Source organism: Knufia obscura (assembly GCF_036327395.1).
Source record: "Knufia obscura strain CCFEE 5817 isolate CBS 148926 chromosome Unknown scaffold_20, whole genome shotgun sequence".
NCBI classification, from domain to species: domain Eukaryota; kingdom Fungi; phylum Ascomycota; class Eurotiomycetes; order Chaetothyriales; family Trichomeriaceae; genus Knufia; species Knufia obscura.
The window spans coordinates 230773-249951 of NW_027042706.1; the positions used below are offsets into that span (position 1 = coordinate 230773).

At 50.9% G+C, this 19179-nt stretch overlaps 6 protein-coding genes across 6 annotated transcripts; 3 read left to right on the forward strand and 3 right to left on the reverse strand.

Moving 5' to 3' along the window:
- Positions 1–537: 537 nt before the first annotated feature.
- Positions 538–6017, reverse strand: PMZ80_010785 (uncharacterized protein; the record flags this gene model as incomplete). Its single annotated transcript, XM_064879173.1, has 2 exons — positions 538–5899; positions 5950–6017. 2 exons carry the CDS (start codon positions 6015–6017, stop codon positions 538–540), a joined length of 5430 nt encoding a protein of 1809 aa, XP_064725126.1.
- A 319-nt stretch (positions 6018–6336) lies between these two features.
- TRP3_2 (anthranilate synthase / indole-3-glycerol phosphate synthase) lies at positions 6337–8601 on the forward strand (the record flags this gene model as incomplete). Its single annotated transcript, XM_064879174.1, has 1 exon — positions 6337–8601. The coding sequence occupies one exon, from the start codon at positions 6337–6339 to the stop codon at positions 8599–8601; it is 2265 nt and encodes a 754-aa protein (XP_064725127.1).
- A 511-nt stretch (positions 8602–9112) lies between these two features.
- On the forward strand, positions 9113–11382 carry PMZ80_010787 (uncharacterized protein; the record flags this gene model as incomplete). The annotated part of the gene is made up of 5 exons (XM_064879175.1): positions 9113–9305; positions 9357–9644; positions 9760–9810; positions 9871–9971; positions 10060–11382. 5 exons carry the CDS (start codon positions 9113–9115, stop codon positions 11380–11382), a joined length of 1956 nt encoding a protein of 651 aa, XP_064725128.1.
- A 1401-nt stretch (positions 11383–12783) lies between these two features.
- PMZ80_010788 (uncharacterized protein) lies at positions 12784–13797 on the reverse strand (the record flags this gene model as incomplete). Its single annotated transcript, XM_064879176.1, has 1 exon — positions 12784–13797. One exon carries the CDS (start codon positions 13795–13797, stop codon positions 12784–12786), a length of 1014 nt encoding a protein of 337 aa, XP_064725129.1.
- Positions 13798–14892: 1095 nt separating this feature from the next.
- On the reverse strand, positions 14893–16752 carry PMZ80_010789 (uncharacterized protein; the record flags this gene model as incomplete). The annotated part of the gene is made up of 1 exon (XM_064879177.1): positions 14893–16752. The coding sequence occupies one exon, from the start codon at positions 16750–16752 to the stop codon at positions 14893–14895; it is 1860 nt and encodes a 619-aa protein (XP_064725130.1).
- Positions 16753–17263: 511 nt separating this feature from the next.
- Positions 17264–18232, forward strand: PMZ80_010790 (uncharacterized protein; the record flags this gene model as incomplete). Its single annotated transcript, XM_064879178.1, has 1 exon — positions 17264–18232. One exon carries the CDS (start codon positions 17264–17266, stop codon positions 18230–18232), a length of 969 nt encoding a protein of 322 aa, XP_064725131.1.
- Between the last annotated feature and the right edge of the window lie 947 nt (positions 18233–19179).

A 19179-nucleotide genomic window follows, 5' to 3' on the forward strand; every position in this document is an offset into this window, starting at 1 on the left:
CGCGCATGATTCGGCAGGTGCTCGTGTTGCAGTGGTCCTTCCCATTCGGGCTCGTATAGATGAGGGGATGAGCATGGCGTGTTTCTTTCTCATCTTATCTGGTACATTGTTCGACGTGAAGATTGTCTAGCCGATCATCTGCCTAACGCACAAGCCTGGCAATACGTCCACATGCGTTGATGCGACTGACATCTGGAGGAGCATCCAACTCGGCCAGAGATCATGCCCCGTGCGATTGAAAGAAAAAAGTCGTGCAAGGCTGAAGCTTTCTTCGATGAGTAGCTTAAGATAAACTTGAATGCCAAGATACATATTCAGAAAGGACTTGGGTCCACCAGCTGGGGTCCACTGCATAGCCGAAGGAGGACTCGGAGTCACAGCAGATCAACAGTTGTGCTTTTGTGATCCTACGTAGAAGCTCTATGGAAATGTAGGCGTACTACGAGATGATGGCGCTCAACAACGATTCCATAACCCGCACGACGCCTAGTGAAGTACGCCATCCCACCCCATAACATTATTTCAGGCCAGACCAAATCATCTCTGCTCCTGTCCTTGTCCCTCACCATCCTCGTTCCCCCCATCCTCACCCAAGCTAGCAGTCAAACAACTCACACTTGTAATCATCTCCCCCCTCACCTTCTCAACCAGCGTACACTGCACCCCCTTCTTTCCATCAACGGTAATCTCTTTCATCTCATTATACCACGCCATCTCCTTCTCATTCGTCGGCACGATCTTACTCCTCAGCGCGACCTTGCTCAGCTCAATATGTGATCTCAAATCCGAGATCATCGCTTTCTTGTGTTCATCGAAGCCACTGAGTGGCATGATACTAGCAGGATCAACGGCCGCCGACGCACCAGCGGTCCTGTAATCATCGAGCATGAATGACAAAAGAGAAAGCGTGCCCACTTCCCTCGCCTGACCCAGCGTGATGAATTCTCCTTCTCGTGGTCGAAACGCAGTACTTGCCCTGACCAGCTGATTCGGGAATGAATTGACAAACACGCTTATCTCACTTGCGACAGGCGCACGCACCGAGTCAAGCAGATTGAGTGCCAGCGGCAGTATTCCTTCTGCCCAAATGGTGTACAGTATCCCACAATGTGCCCGCTGATCAAGAGCCATCACCCCATCTGGCACTTTCTGCAAGACCTGCGTCACACGTGCAGTGAGTATCTGATTCAGCACACCCTCAACCGCCATCTCCTCAGCCACAGGTGGAAGCGTAGATAATGCAACGAGCAGTCGTGACGCATAGACTGCGTGGACCGGGTCGTTGTCTGTGTCTTCGCTGGCGAGGAGGTGAGACCACATGAACAACTTCATTGCTGACTCGGTTGTGCTCATTGCTATGAGTCGCTCGGAGAGCTGTGATGTGAAGTCGGGCAGGGTTGCCATTCTGAGAATAGTTTCGAGGAAGTTCAGAATGAGCGTGATGTCTTTGACGCCAACATCAACTTTCTCGGGCGGTCGCTGTTGCATCTCAGCTTGTTTCTGCTCTTGTAGTGTCAGTACTATTGTTGATAGACCTTGTCCGATGACCACCGTTGCAATTTCGATGACCTGTGAAACATGGCTGTTCTGGTGTTTCTGTATCTCATGGGCATTGCCAGCATGCGATGACAGTGGTTTCCAGCCTGAGCCAAGGTGGAATTGCACCGCGAGCAACACCACCATCAGACTGGTCCGCCAGTATGTGGTATCATTGTTGGCAATAGCTTGCTCGTAGCTCGCATTCATGAATAGTGCGCTCTCCCACGCCGACTTGAGCAGTTCTCTGTAATCTGACCCACGACATTTCTTCTCGACCAAACGTTGAATCAGAGCTAATGCCATCTCCGCCCGTGATTGAAGGAGGTCATCGAATAGCCGTTCCGCAGGATATCTGTTCGTATTGGCCCGCAGACAACGCTGTGAGATGTGTGCCATCGTGGTTTGGATGCCTGTATCTTGCACGAAGAACGCGGCATGTTCAACGCATAGATGTTGGAAGCTGTGCAGCAAAACAAGCTCAGATTCAACAGTGCGCAGATTCTCGTTAGCGCGCTCGACTTCTGACCTGTATGACTGACCACTAGCTTGTCCCTTCCATGCTGGGCTGTGTTCGAGTACGTGATCTGCAAGTTCGAGACTGTAGTAGTCCTCGTCAGCGGTTGAGCTGAGTGGGTTGTGCTTGAAGTCGTCCAGATCCAAGCCGAACCTCGAAGCAAAGTTCTGTGCAAGGTTTGCGTGCAAGGAAGTGTTGTAGCTTGCAACGTCGATCGCGTTTGTCGTTAACCAGTTCAAGAGAGGTATGAAAACCTTCATCAGCTTTAGGTCCCTTACAGACTTGGCATATTGTAGGTGAACTGAGGCTAGATCCGTGATCAATGCCGAGATCGTTCTTCTTTCACTAGCAGCACGGGCAGAACCTTCTTTTCTATCATTGGTAATGTAGCGAATCAAAGCTGCAAAGATCTCCTGTCGTGATCTCATTGCGTGCAATGTCCAGGACCAATTCTGCTGTGCAGCGACCATGAACTTTAGGACGGATTCGACGGCATACAGCTCGGTCCACGTTCTCGCTGACTCAATGTTAGTCAACACATCAATGGCTCTATCGACGACTAGCTTCGCACGGTAGACATTCGTGGTAGCTTTGGCAGCATCGCCTTGCTTCTCTGGTATGGATCCTGTCAGGATGACCGTTGAGAGCCACTGTTGGTCTTTGCTTATCATGACGTTCAGCAAATTCCAGGCTTGAGCTGCAGTTCTGCCATTTGCGTTCTGCGCCATGCCGAGGACGTCAAGGAAGTCGATAGAAGATGCCGACCCGAGATGACCCAGCAGTGAACGTGGTTTTTCCGAGAACCTCGACTCCAAGAGTGATTGAAGTAGCCAGCACGAAAGGTTGTGAAAATCACCGCCAATCGCGTGTATATTTCGAACGAGTACAGGCGACAAGTCAAGTAGCGTTGGCTCAAGACCAGAAGCAGGCATTTCCTGAAATTTGGCGACATCAATAATCGATTTTGACAGACGCAACAACGAAGCTCGACAAGCATCGACCTCGGCAACGGACGATAAGGACGGCACAAGGTTGACAGCATCGATCAGATGAGACATAATCGGTCCTGACTTGGAGTCACCAACACTTGCTGGCCGAATTCTTGCCATAATGAGATCCGCTGCAGTATTCAAGCACGCAGTCAGTTTAGACATGGCAGTGCCCACACCAAATCTGTACCGCAGCACCCGGGCAAAGCTGTCACTCAATGTGGCGATGATGCGAGGCTCCTGACCCGGGGGCAGACGTTTCCATGAAGTCATCACTTCGAATATTTCTAGCATCGTTTGGGTCACGCCACGGAGAACACCTTCGTAAATCTTCTCCGTGTTGTTCAGGAGGTTCGTGCTCGATCCCGCTCTCCATTGCCGATTATCGTTTGAACTGGTCAGACGTTGCACAGCAGCAACGCACATGTCTTCATACAGTTGGCACAATGATTCTGTGACTGGAGTATACCCCGAAGTAGACTCGACCCCTGATATGACTGAGTAAAGCAAACCGCTGCCTCCATGAAAGTCAACCACACTGGTCTTAGCGATTAGTTGCCAGAATTGTGCTGGCTTGACCTTGAGAACTGCTCGTGAAAAGGCTAAGCATGCGCACAGCAGGTCGGTGTCAAAAGTGTTTGTTGGTCGTCTCCTGTAGGCCTGCAATTCTTGCTCGAGTATGTCGAAAACAAGATTGATTATGCTCGATCTGAAATTAAGACTCGTACTTGCTTCTTGTATGATGAAGTCGACTTCGTTGCTTCCGTTGTCCAGAGCACTCTTGCTTAATGCGGTTGTTGTCAACAGATTTGCAATGAGATGTATTATTTCTGCAGCCACGTCTGAAGGCGACTCGTGAGAGGAGACCACCTCGGAGAGTACGCCATTGAAATATCGTTCCAGCCAGTCGCCAATAAGCTGGAGGCCAGAATAATCGAAATGCCACCGTACAACAGGAGGGTCTGATTCTGATATGACTTCGCCTTGTGTGTCGGCAGGAATAACCAGAGCACCCTGGTTATGCTGACCTTGAGTCAACATCCGACTTGTCTCTGCTGGAAATGCATAGATGTGCTGGTCGAGGGCGACGAGATTGAGGTTTTCGTCTTCTCGAATAGTGTGGTATGATTCAAATGCGCCTGTTGCATTGTGGGTGAAGTAGTTGAGGGTCTGTAGACGGTGCGTAATGTACTGTATATTGTCTTGGAAGACCCTCACCTGCGCAAGGTGTCGACACAGTCTCAAAAACGGAATTGCTTCGAATGGAAACCGTGACGCTGCGACATCGAGAATGTCTTGGACCAAGGCGTCGCTATTGAGAAAGGCAGTACAAGCATCACGCGTCTCTCGTCGAGCGGCTGGTGTTGGGTTTGCAGGTTCTAACAATGCAAGTTGAGGCGTAAGAACATTTGGACCGTAGGTCTCGGGAAGTGGAAGGAAAGATGTACTCGTCACTATGACCTCTTGTAACAACTTCTGCCTCTCTAACCTGACCACAGGTAAGATATCGGAGCCCGAAAATCTAGCCATATCGGCCAGAAGGTCAGCAACCTTGAGCTTCTCAACAGTGTACTTCAATGTGATACCGATAGCATCAGGAAGAGGTGAGGCGGCGCTAATAGCGGCGCAGATGTCTTCGAAGCAGGTTTTCTCGGTATCCGCAGGTACTGAGGCTCGTCTACCTGTAGCACTATCGTATGTCTCGATGGTTCTGTTCACTATCGGGCTATCTCTTCTGTCCTTGGTTTCAGCTGCCTCCCTGCGAGCCTTTTGCAAGACAAGAGCCCATGCATATGTGGCAGGAGCAGCTTGCAGACAACTTGCATCTATCGCGTTGGACAGATTCATGTGAACATCCGACACGATATCCAGATCATCCATCCAATGCTGTTTTGGATTCTGGTCGAGCTGATGAACGGTATTGGCAGGATCGATGAAGGCAAGAGTGGTGAGAGCGACCAGATGATGAAGCTGTGCTAGTTGATTCGATGTGAACAGCAAGCTAGGCTCGAGGTCACCCAGGTAGACAAGATCTCCCATAACATGGAACCATTTCTGCAGAGGCTGTGCTGGAGGGGTCGGCACAGTGCGAATTGCAAGAATGATAACCTGCATCAGATTCTGGGCATAGAACAGATGGCCGATCTGCCAGAAGTAATTCGAGTCCTCGTCTATCACATCCCACTCAGGGCCTTTGGCATATTCTTCCAAAACTTTGACGAGTAAGTCCATAGATTGGTCGATCGAAAGAGCTATGTTCGGAAAGGGCGTTGTAGAATTGGGTTCGGTTGCGATCTCGAGCTTGACTGCTAGTCTATCGTTCTGTAGCGCTAACCATGTCCTCGAAAAGCCAATGCATTCTTGGTAATGTATGAATATCTGCCTCCGCCGTCTGGCTGAATCGGTCTTGAACTCCTCCTCGTCCCTCAATGTAATAGTAGTGGCTTCAAAGTTGGCATCAAAAGCGAGCCGTGAACCGTAGACGTCTTTGAGACTGGCGACTTCTGCTTCTGAATAGCCAGCTTGTAGGTGTAGGAGGGGACGGTTCTGCCATTCCAACAGCACCACTCTCAGAGCCTGAGCCTGGTCCAACTTCAAGTCCTTGCTTAGCCATGATGCGTCAGCCTTGATCTGTGAGATGTCGTAGTGTTTGTCTTGGGAAGGAGCAACATTGATGGCCGCTGTGGCTCCCTCAAACTGCTTCTGGCTGGCTGGGTTTGCTGGCTCGAAGGACGGACTGGTTCGGTGGATTTGGCTTCGTACTCGTTCGTGGTTTAGGATGTCCTTCCAGTGGGTTGCGTCACTCTCCGGTATTGCTGCAGGATTCCACGTATGTATGGGCACATCATGCCATGATCTGGGGCAGGTCAGTGATTTTGCCCAGCGCATTAGCGTTTCCAGACTTACAGGATGAGCTCTTCTCCTGCAAACAGCTTGGGCAGATCTGGCAGGTATAGGCTGCCATTTGGCGCCATTGCGCACTGGTAAGAAGCCCGAGACAGTCAGCAGGAGATATGTATGTACGATCTCACGATTTCCACAGCCATGTCAACATAGAAAGTCCGCAGACGCGCCTGCCGCGAGACAAACGCGTCAAACATGATCGGCGGAACAATGGCGCTAGTGAAAAAGTTCCAGAAGGTCGGCGGGCGGATAAGCTTTAGGCGACCAGGGCCCTGAAATGGTTGGAGGCCTCCCGGGGCTGCCGAGGCGGTATCTGCATCTCGGAGTGCAAAGAGCGACTCCAACTCTCCGCCATGGAAATACTTCGACCACTGTACATATCTACACAAGATGCCTGCGCCAGAATTGATTGACCATTCACGGTTTGACACTCCTCCTGTCCCGAAGCTCGACACCGCCACGAACCTTGTCCTCATTGATAACTATGACTCTTTCACTTGGAATGTCTACCAGTATCTGATATTGGAGGGCGCAACAGTGACCGTATATCGCAACGACAAGATCACACTAGAAGAGCTCATCGCGAAACAGCCCACTCAGCTAGTTGTTTCGCCAGGACCAGGCCATCCCGACTCGGATTCAGGCGTCAGTAGAGATGCCATACACCACTTCGCTGGGAAGATCCCAATCTTTGGTGTATGCATGGGCCAGCAGTGTATAATCTCGGCATTTGGAGGAAAAGTTGATGTAACTGGAGAGATTCTTCACGGCAAAACCTCTCCGCTGAGACACGATGACAAAGGAGTCTACACCTCAATACCTCAGGATGTGCCAGTCACAAGATATCACTCACTCGCCGGAACACACCCAACACTACCTCAATGTCTGGAAGTCTCGAGTTGGATTGCAGCAGGTCCAGATGGCGGCAAGGGCGTGATTATGGGCGTGAGGCACAAAGAATATATTATGGAGGGAGTTCAGTTTCACCCGGAGAGTATCCTCACTGAACATGGTCGCACAATGCTCAAGAACTTCTTGAAAATGACCGGTGGCACATGGAAGGCCGAGAGCAAATCGAAGCAGGTGAACGGGACTACAAACGGCACAGAAAAGAAGACGAATATCCTCGAGAAGATCTTTGCGAGAAGAAAAGAAGTGGTTGCTGCTCAGAAACAAATACCATCACAACGGCCGGAAGATCTTCAGGCGTCTTATGACCTTGGCCTCGCTCCACCACAGATATCCTTCCCTGATCGGCTGCGGCAGTCCGAATACCCTGTCTCACTCCTCGCCGAAATCAAACGTGCTTCGCCCTCGAAGGGCGACATACAACTCAACGCCTGCGCGCCAGCACAAGCCAGAAAATATGCCCAAGCAGGTGCATCCGTCATATCAGTCCTTACCGAGCCAGATTGGTTCAAAGGCACATTGGCGGACCTAGGATTCGTGCGGAAAGCACTTGACTGCATGCCAAACAGACCGGCGATTCTGCGGAAAGAGTTCATCTTTGAAGAGTACCAAATACTGGAAGCAAGACTAGCCGGAGCAGATACTGTGCTTTTGATCGTGAAGATGCTGGATGTGGAGACGTTAACGAGACTGTACAAGTACTCTCAGAGTCTGGGTATGGAGCCACTGGTCGAGGTTAATACTGCCGAAGAGATGAAGATTGCTGTTGAGCTCGGCTCACAGGTCATTGGAGTAAACAACAGGGATCTTACCAACTTCGAGGTCGATCTTGGCACAACAAGCAGATTGATGGATATTGTGCCAGAGGCAACGATCGTGTGTGCTCTGAGTGGCATCTCTGGGCCAAAAGATGTGCAAGCATACAGAAAAGAAGGTGTGAAGGGTGTGCTTGTTGGTGAGGCGTTGATGCGACCTGCTGATACCGTGGCATTCATTGCTGAATTGCTGGGAGAACCGACTGTACCGAAGACGAGTGTGAAGCCATCACTGGCCGTCAAGATCTGTGGAACGAGGTCGCCGGAAGCAGCCAAAACCGCTATCGAGGCTGGCGCTGACTTCATTGGTGTCATACGCGTACCAGGCAGATCACGATTTGTCCAGGATGAAGTTGTCGAGAAGATTGCCGAGACCGTGAGGACCACAAAGCGCAAGAGACCGGCCCAAAGAACAACTGCACATGTCGGCGCAGAGGACTACTTCGAGTCCAACTCGAGGACACTCATTCGGCCTGACCGAGCGCGCCTGGTTGGTGTGTACCTCAATCAGCCTCTCGAGACTATCATTGAGGAGGTACACAAATTCGGCCTTGATCTTGTTCAGTTACACGGCACCGAACCACTCGAGTGGACGAGAAGCATACCCGTGCCAGTCATACGGCGTTTTGCACCAGGAGAACCCGGCTTCAGCACGAGGGGACACCAAGCAATATCTCTTCTGGATGCTGGAGCTGGCGGATCAGGCAAGATGCTGGATGGCAAGGCCGTGCGAGCATTATTTGAGAAGGACCCCAGTGTCAAAGCTATGCTTGCTGGTGGTTTGAATGCGGACAATATTGCCACAGTGCTTGAGCAGCTAGGGCCATATCGCGACAACATCGTGGTAGTCGATACTAGCAGTGGGGTTGAGACTGATGGAAAGCAAGATCTGAAGAAGATAGAAGCATTCGTGGCGGCAGCGAAGGGCTGAAGAGCGTTTGCTTACCCCCAATTACCCATCTCCCATCTGGTCTACGCGCGACAACAGAAGCACGAGTGCGAAAGCAACAGGGCACAAGAACCGAAACCATCGGCCACGAATACAGCTAAGCTCCGAAGATCCCGCTCCTCGTGGCACGGCGGACGCAGCCGAGCACAATGTTCCTGCCTCCCGCAGAACGTGCCTGCGCCTGCGGCAGTCTTGGCGTTCACTGTCTGCCGTCCTTCTCCTCAACCAACTCACTTCAGTCTTCGATCACGCTCAACAATACCGCTGCAACTCAAGTGTGCGCTTGTTACCAATACCTCGTCGCCGACATGTCGAAACACAATAATGATATAAATTGGCCACCTCCCTTCCTTCTGCTCTGCCTGTGCAGTCCTCTCTTCGCTCATCTTTCGCTGCTATTGACCACCCAATCTAGGTACATATTGACACTCAAGCATAACAGACAAACTCTCTACACTCTTCCGTCGAAACCCTACCGTCCCTATCTCCTACGATGCCGCCCAAGCCAGCCACGTTCAAGAAGTTGGTCATAGCCTACACCGAAGGTCTGCCACCCAAGAAGGCCGAGAAGATCAAAGGATGGATCGAACACAACGGCGCAAAGTACTCCAAGGAACTTACTGACGAGGTTACCCATCTCATCATCTCCTCGGCGGCATGGAAGAACTACAAGAAACAGCCCATGGGTAAGTAGCATGTCGTTCGTCTCGGACTCCATGATGCTGACTTATGTCTAGTCGTCGAAGCTCGTCGCAAGAGAACGATCTTCCTCATGAAATTGCCATGGCTCGAAGACAGCTTGAGTCTTAACAATCGCAAGCCTTTGGATGAGGTGGACAAGAAATATACTTGGGAGATCGAACATGCTGAGAAAGTCCTCAAGAAACGAAAGGAGAAGCAGCTGGCGGAAAAGAAAGAGAAGCTACGAGCATTGCGAGCGGAGGCGAAAGAGGCGGCAGATGCTGCGAGGAACGACGAGGATGATGGGGGCGATGACAAGAAAGTGCAGCAGGTCATCGATTGTGGTAGGTCGAGCTCTTTTCGTTGCTACTCAGATGCCGTAAATTCAATCTTGAGAGGCAACGCAGCCGGTCGCTTGCTCACGGAAGAACATCCTGCTGACAAGAACCGTCCGCGCAGGCATCAAATTCGACAAGTCTTTGCTCGAGACAGAGAGAGAAATGGCACTAGGTGAGTGCTGCATCCGTTCTCAGGAATCCACCTCCGACCTGGAGACTAACATCCTGACAGCTGGCTACCGACCATATGTCGACAACAATGGTTTCGCGCACCTGATCACACTAGTCAGAAATGATGTCTGGAAGGAGGTTCAAGAGCACTATCAAATCAAGGTGAGCATACTCTCGTTGTACTGTCCGCGCATACACCGTCGATACTCGTGCTGCACCTCGAATACATGCTGAAGCGAAACGAATTCAGTTGGAGCCATCGTTGCAGCCCGTACAACATAGTCGGCCCAGCTCTACAGCATCTTACCACGAAACCTCCTCCTCAACAAGCAGATCTACCACATCCACTTCGAGAACCAGCAACTGCAGCACTCCAGTCGACCTCTTCATCCTCAATTCAAATACAGATGCTCACTATCTGGAAGACGACAATTGCTGCTGCGGTCGGAAACTCCCACGGAAATTCAGCGACAGTCTAGCCGATGGCCACTCTACACCAGCTGGTGCCGCCGATGGTTCTAGCACGATTTCGAACCTTACGCAACGTCTGAATGCTCTCAAAGTGGATGCAGGAATTCTCAGACTGAATTTCGCTCACTGGCCACAACACATGCCCTTTTCCATCTACCCAGTCACGTACTACATACCAGGCCCAGGCCCGTCTTCCATCTTTTACAATGAACCTCGTCCAGCACCACGCGTACACATTGCACAGCCATTCGCTTACTCCTTACAGCTCTATGAGTCCTTCGATCGACCAGATCCACCAGCAGCCGATACCCTGCCGACGCCAGAGAGCACGCCACAGTCGACATACACGTCTTTCTCTTCGTATCTTCCTGACTCCTCGCCGACAATCGCGCCAACCTCTTCTCCTCCATCCAAGATTCAATCGTCGATCTCCACTGCCGAACCCATCAGACCTCATCCCTCTCAAGAAAAGCGATATGCACTCTACTTCCACTACACCAAGAAGAGTACAAGTCCAAGGTCAAAGACGATGGAAACAATCGAGCTTGCTCCGAAGGGCAGCACCTGGGACTTCTCGTATGATATGCTGAAGAAGTTCTTCCGCAAGAAGACCGGTATGAGGTGGGAAGATACGGTGTTTGGTGGTGGCAACAATGGTGTGGCGAAGAACGCAAGAAGAGACAGCGGTGTTGGCATGTCTGCTGGCGACGGGAAATCTGGTAATGTTGGACTAGGTCTTGTGGATGCTATGCACGTTGATGATGCTCGTTCCACCCCAAGCACCTTCAGAACTGCCTATTCCGCAGGCTCGACCAGCACCCAGTCTCAGTTCAGCCCTACTGCAACCACTGATACCATCGCAACAACACCTCAGCCATTCACTTACATCCCAACCAAGCCCGAAGATCTGGCGTACTTCGACAAGAGATATGCCAACAGATACGGTGAAGATTGGCTGCCTGCTCCTCGTGCTGTCAGTGTGAGCTCGCAAGATGGGAAGATCGAATCTGAAGAGATGTTGATGGATACCGAGGAGAAAGAGCCACAGCCAGACGTCGCAGAGATTCTGGACACAGTGGAGGAGGGTGATCATCAGGCATGACGTGAAGACCGGACCATGAAGGATGAGGTCGAGGATGGCGTGCAGTAGGAGACTCAGATGGAGGAAGTCGAAGCTGAGCAGACCAGCGTCTGAATGTGGACGCGACCGCATTTGCAAGCTGACTCAGAGAAAACGATGTGATGTTGGATAAGATGGCAAAGAAGAGAAACAAAATCAAATGCCAAAATAGTGCATGATTCTGCATGCCAAAGCATCACGAAATCCGTGATACACTGCCACGTGCTACAATCAACCCGTTCTGCATCAGCTGCTGTCCTTGGGTCCGCATCCAAGTCGCTCGCGTTCGCGATCATGCCATGCCGCTAATTTGTCTGTCATTGATAACCACACGCCCACGCTTTACAGGTTTCGACGTGATTGAATTCCGTCCGGGTTGCTGAATCCCTCCCCTCGGTCGCAGACAACGACGGCAACACGGACCCTGGTATAACTTATGCTCGCGGTTGGATCCTGGTGTCTTGCCGATGAATGCTGCGATGCACGTTCGTATTGTTAAAGAATGTGGAGGTTCCATCGCATCGCCTGCAGCTATGTAGAGTGCTTCTACTTGTGCTTCTGGACCTGTGATGTTCCTTGTGGCCCTTCTAGATGCGGCGCCTTACGGTGATCAGTCGAAGGATATGTAGCTTGTAGTCATCGTATCAATGTCGACTGTGATTTCTTTGCCGGCCCGTGCTTACGGATGGTTGTGCAAGCATGGCCGATTTGTGGTGCTGCTCTGAAGGCTATATTGGACTTGGAATGCTAACTGTGCGTCTGGCTGTGCCTCAGGATGTGCTCTTCACGTGGCAATGGTGTGGACTGATCTGGACGATATGGCACACGCTGTCTCCGCAGATGTTTCGAGGCTGATCATGTGATAGGGGACGCGTTGGAACAGCCTTGCTTGGAATCGTCCGAAGCAGAAACATGTGGAGGATGGAGTCGTGGTGGATGCCTTGGCCACTTGTCGAGTCTAGCCTATATCAGTAGATCTGTGCCGTTTGTGCCATCTGTCCTGTTGAGTGCATCTGATAGCCAGCTGGATCGCACGAAAATCCGATATGTAAGAAGCCGTAGGAGCACCATATCAGCTAGGTCTGTACTGCGATAGTCAGCCCTGTGGATTGTGATTAGGTCCGTTATGGCAGAGCATGGACGCTAGGAAGATCGGTGTTCGCATTGATTGTCGTTGAAATATGATACCTTGACAAGTAACAGGAGCGAGTCCGGGACTGGAGCCAGATCTCATATCTTCAGCTTCGTGTCTGTGCTCTACGATTGGAGGGCGATGTAGCTTCGTGAAGAATTCTGCACTTCGCGGCAAGGTTTCAACGCTCTGTTGGTTGTAGTCGATGAGAGAAGGTATTGTTTGTTGATTGTTTTGTTGCCATGAATTGCTCAGCTCACACGAAAACTCAGCCGTCGACCTAGCGAACTCCGTCGGTTCGCCCAAAGAGTTGACACGGACCTTCTTAGACCGGATTTCCGCTTGTTGAGAGGTGTTGCGTCGAGCTTCTCATTGAGGAGGGAGTCGTCCTCGAGGATCCTAGGAGATGATTGTGTTCGTGCATGGAGTTTTGGTTTCGATAGGAGGTCGGGCACCGAGTTCGGATTATCTGCGAGACCGATTGCGGCCATCAAATCCTCGATCTCAGTGTGATCCCGTGAATTGCGCATACGATGACACCAGGTCAAGTTCCACGAGCCAGGAGTCTTCCGCATACCAGTATATCCCTCTCGGCTTATCTCAAACAAGAATTCACCACCATTCACATCCCACCCGCCCGCACTATGCGCATCACCCTCTGGTATCCTCCTGATACCCTGAGCTATACTCCTCAGTGCATTCCCCGTTAGTGAACGGCGTATATACCTTGGTCCACGATCGCCCAGGCTGTATGTCCGCTGCATGCCGAGAAGTCTGTAGAGTTCACAGGATGGATCCGAGTAGAGCTGCCATGTTGAGGGGAGACCTGTGAGAGCCCGGTAGGAAGGAATTATCGTGGGCGCGCCGCAACCTATGATCACCAGGCTGAGGTTTCGTGAGGCAAGGGACTTGACTGAGAATGAGGGGTGCGCTGCGAGGCGAAGGAGGTATTCTTGGCAGTTTCCGCAGAAGAAATGGCGGATGAAGATTATGAGCAGGCGTGGGTTGGCATTTGATGATTCGGCCTCAGGTTGATCTTTAAGCAAAATTATGTCGTTGTCCGAAGACTGTCGCGAACGGTTGTGCTGAAGCTGGGCTTGAAATGCGAAGACGTCTCCAAGGCGCCACTTCTTGCCGAGGGAGTCGTAGATCTGGTGTCGAAGTGCTGCTTTGAGGTTGATATTGTCGTGGGTTGCCGTGGGTAATCTCGGAGGTTCGTTACCTGTTGAGCATACTCGGCTCTCTAGAGAATCATCGCTGCTCATGGTGTACCTTGTGTATGTACGCGTTGCTAGCATGCTTGTTAGCGATGCGCAATCTTCTTCATCTGTTGATCACGCAGCGTAATCGACGACAACGTCGTAAAGTAAAACCATGGTAAAGAACACCAACAGCCATATTCACCATAAGCAAATCCGAAATTGCCATGTTGAATCAGCAGACGTCTCACTGCAGCCCAAGCTCAAACCGTGGTAGGGTAGCAGAAACGTGCACGCGATGGCAGTCGAAACACCACCGTCGTAACCTGCTCGTGTAGGTCAAACCAATCGTGTTCAGGAATTTGCAGTCGAAGTGGTCCAGAACACAAGGCGCTAGATGGAACGGGACTGGCATGCATTTTGGCAGCGTCGATCACGACAAAGTTTCTTGTTCTGGGAGTTGTTTGATGCGCGAGTGGCCGAAAAGGGTGAATGGTCGGGATGGTCGAGGGAGAAAAAGAGCGAATCAAGGAGTTTTGACGGGATTCGAAGGACAAAAGAGGAAGAGCTTGATGCAGATAAGGTTTTGGCGTGGCTTTGTCTGGCTCGTATTTTTGACTGGATTAGCGTTGGGCTTAGCGAGTTTGAGGTGGGGATGCGGTGCTGAGGCTTCGATCACCTACTGCACCCTACTCTTACGCTGCATCTTGTTTCGCGATGGTGGCCGTCCGCGCGAGTATTCGAGCATGCATAGCGATAGTAGTACGAGTAAATGGCTGTCTGCTCGGACGAGCGACTTCGATATCTAGCAACTGTACAGCCTGCTTCATGAGACAGGATCGATGCAAAGTGCTCAAGCATTGAGATTAGGAACGGAATTCTTGACAAGTCAACGACTGATATTTATCTACCCTGTAATGTTGTCTACGTGGTGATAATATGTACCTAGCATCACAATCGATGCAGTCGATGTCGAAAGCAGATAACTCCTTCCTTTTCCAAAAACAATTCCCTTTTATCCTTGTAGCCATGCGGGAAGGTCCTTGCTGTTCACTCGATGCAAGTGTTGTCTGTTACGCCTTTCGTACTCCATATGTCCAGTAATGCGCAAAGGGGTATCTCAAATCTCATATTGTGCGCCGTTTTTGTACTTAGAAGCAATTAACTGACCACATTGAGGTCCTCGAAAAGGTCATATCCATAATTCGAATCCATGGGCCAGGACGTTAGCGCCGTGGAGTCGAGATAGGTTAATGGGTTGAACCCGAGGTCTGGGTATTCGGCCATAAATTCTTCTGCTGGCAGATGGAAGCTTGGGCCATTTCCGTTTATTGGGGTGGACTCCATATGTGGCTGATGAGAGGTTGCTGGCACAAAGTCCTCTTCGTCCGGAACCATGCTCTGCTCCATCGGAAGGGCAGCCATTTGTGGCTGGTTGAGCATCTCAGGATTAAAGTACTGTACATCCTGTTCGACTGAGGGAGCCGCCGGCTGTTGCTGGTCCAACGTTTGCGGAGGAACGTGATGTCCATACTGAGCGATGTCCTGGTCGACCGGAGGCGCCGCTATTGGTGGGTGGTTGGATGCGGAATACTGTTCATACTGAGCGATACCCTGGTCGACCGAGGCTGCCGCCATGGGTCCCTGGCTGTACGTCGGTGGAACACCATATGGCCCATTCTGATAATATCGAGGATCTAGCGTGAGATTGTCACCTGACCAGGACTGCATAGTGGGGTCAGCGACTCTTGCTCGACCTGCGTTGATGACATGGAACTGGTCGTCTGTTGCCAGAGGTGTCGGGAAAGATTCAGCCATATCGGTTCCGGGCATGACCATAGTATTTTGTGTTGGAGGCCCTGCCATGGCCATCTGGTTCTGTGCAGTGGCCTGGCGCATGAGTGCGGTCCCTCGAGTCTCTACCGGATAAGCCATTACCATGCCATTACCGTCCTGGTCTTCGAAGTGTTCTTGCACAATTTCTTCGTAAGTTGGGAGCGTTCTTCCTCGTCTGTAGGTTTGCCTTGTAGTGCCACCGGTACATGGAGTATCTTGAGAAAAGTCCGGGGGTGGCATAGGAGTCTGCATGAAGTTCTGATTAGCGTTGAATCGTTGGTGGTTGATGAACGTGTTAGCATGCTGTCGAGCCAGACTCTGCGAAACATTGTTGTTTGGGTGCTGGGGACAGAAAGCACAAGAACAAGCAGCACCGCAATTGCAACCATGAAATAACGCGCTCGCTGATAGACTCGCTAGTAGTTTGTTGTATACCTGTGGTGCGACGTGTGTTCTGGGCTGTTCAGTGTCCTGGCTTTGAACAGTCTGCTGAGGTTGACCAGTCTCCTGGCTCTGCTGGGCAACAGCATCTTTGTGGCAACAGGCCTGAGGTTTAGGATCTTGCACTGGTTGAGAGGTAGAGGAAGCGCTCGATGTGGAGGTAGAGGCACCTGTAGTGATGGTGGAACTGGCAGATCGACTTCGTGAACAGCCAGTATTGTTCCTTGATGCTTCTAGTTTTTGCCGTCTTTGGTTGTACTCCTCGTCCGATATGGGTTGACCCTTGGCATCGAGGTGAGCTTGTTTGACACTCACGAAGGTCCCTTCAATACGCTGATCCTGTTTGGCGGTGGGCTTGGCATCCTTTGGCTCATTGGGACCTGGGATATAGACAAGCCAATATCCTATTTCCGTGCAGGTACACTCTTGTGGAGACGGACACTTGCATTTGATCCTCTTTTTCTCGCCCTTTTCAGGTCGACCAGGCTTGTTCGCCCGCACCAAGAACCGATCGAGATGCCTACATTTGCTGACGCGATGACCATTTCGACATGTTGCACAAGAGTATATTTTGGTACCGATCTTCATAGGGTTGCCCTTTTCGGTCCTCCGTCTCTTTGGCGAACCTGCATCAGAGCTCGTCGGGCTGCCGGCTTCGCTGGGACTTCGAGCCTCGTCCTCTATGTCTTGTGCATCCTGCTCGGTCTCCTCCCTCTCCCTCTTTTTCGATCCCTGATCCGCCATGATGAAGCGGATTCAGAGCAGATTAGGCGAGTGTGTGGTTTCCATACGAGCAGGTAGGTGGGAAGCGAGGGGCCTTGAGTGTACCAAAGGGTGTAGTCAGTCAAGGTTGAGTTTATTGAGAAGGTTGAAGTGATTATTGACGAGTCGAAATATGCGTATGAGTGGGATTTTGTTTCTTAAATTGTGGTGCCAGATTTCACATGCAATGTGCGATGAAGCTGCTGCCTGACTATGTATTTCGTGATTGTGTAGTGTGAACCGTGGTCTGTAGAAGGAAGACAAGATTGTGGGTGTCAGGTTACTTTCGTTACCTAGAGGGGCTCACCGGCAAGTACCAATCCTCGTACATTTTTAGTACCTCGGGAGGGTCCCGGTAGGCATGGACTGTCCTCAATTCGGCATATTTTAGCGTAGTCAGATGCGGCTAAGCAAGGAAACAACGACTGCGGTGGAGAAGCAAGCACGATCGAGAACTTTTGGTCGCGACTACGTTTTGATATAGTCAAAGACAATGCACCAGAAGCCCGGGACCATCAAAGGTCAGACTATGAATGCTACTGGTCCTTCGCCCAACACACAGTCAAGTCAAAAATCATCAAGAGTCACACAATCAAAACAATCATCATCATGGTTCAGTCTACCTGCGCCCATCCGAGCCATCTTCGACACGTTTCCTCTGACAACCTACGATGAGAACGAGTTACCGCAACGAGTATCGAAGTCACGGAGCCAGAATACTCTTCACATATTCACGTTGAGAGGTGGCGATGATAGCAGGAATCTTTCGCCGAATCCAGCATGTCTGAAATGGCAGGCATACCTGCTGGCCAAGCGCATCCCTTTCACCATCGTGTCCGCGAATAATCATGCCTCTCCTACCGGCGCACTGCCATTTATGTTACCGGGTGCAAAGAAGAAGGAGCCACAACCACAGGCAATCATATCGTCGAAACTGCAAAGATGGGCAGAGACACAAGGGGCATCAGAAGAGAAGGTCGACATTAGATTGGGCGCATACATGTCCTTGATAGATCAGAACATCCGAAGTGCCTGGCTCTACTTCCTATACCTTCAACCGCACAACTTTGAAGGAGTTGCTTGTAAACTATACGTGGAGACTGCATCGTCAAACACCTTTGTACAGAAAACACTAGCACACCAATTACAGGCCGCGGCAAGAGAGCAGCTATTACGCACGAGATCATTCATCGACGAAGAAGAAATCTACGAATCAGCAGAGGCAGCATTCAGAAGTCTGGCGACGGTACTTGCCGGACAGAAATTCTTCAGCAGGTCCGATTCGCCTGGATTGTTCGATGTGAGCTTGTTTGCATACACCCACCTTCTTCTCAGCATGGAAAGGCAGGAGGCAGATGGCGGGCTAACGTGGGAAAACGAGGCTCTGCTAGAGATATTATTGCGACATCAGAGTTTGGTCGAGCATAGGCAGAGAGTGCTAGCATATTGTGTGGAGACATGAGCATATTCAGGAATGGAAAGATTGTCCTGAGTGTGCCTGGCTGGGCAAAAGTTTTGAGAACGAGAGACACATAAACCACTTCGAATTCAGGTTCTCCCGAAACCTCTCGGAAGGACGGCTAGCGACGGATTGCAAGTTGTGATGTTGGCAAAAGCAGCAAGCAGAGATGTCTCAATTGTACGAGCGAAGCAGGAACATGGTTGTCGCAATGCCTCGCTTCAGCTTGCACATCTACAGTACGAACAACCTCCGCTCCGCTGTACGGGTTCTTGGCAGTTATAATGGCAGTGGTTGCCGGACCTCATGTGCCGCCCATCTCGCGCCGCATCGGAGGCTGGTCGGAGCCAATATTGATGACGGAGCTGGTAGGATGCACGGTTTGGCAGCTGTGCGATCAGGGGCATTGCAAGTATCATCTGATTGGTGCCATGTATTTTATTGTACTTTTTATTTTCTCTTCGAAAGCATCATGTCGCTGCTCGCATTGCCGAAGTGGCAGAACGTGGAACCACGGCACGTTGATCATGCTGTAGCAAATCTACCACTTTTAGACCTGCTGGATTTCCGCTTTATGTTATAATATCTCGTTCCATCGGGCAATATCAGAACTGCGTATTGGCTAGTACTGAGTAGTGAGGAAGAACACATTTATCGATCGGTGAACACTGAATTGCATGCGTTGACCGCGTGCAATCTGCAACTTCTCCAACCAAATTTATTCATGCGAAATCACCGCTCATCTACGATATATCACTGTCCAGACGTCCACCACGATCGCTTCGAAGAAGATTCCTTGTTTCGCGAATAATGAACAGTGTTGTGTTGCCATGCGATGCGCATCCATTGCAGCGAGGCGGCAGATCGGAAGAATGGACTCCTACAGCTGGAAAGCTAGAAGACCACCGTACACGTACAAACATGTCTCATCGTGACTCATATTGATCAGA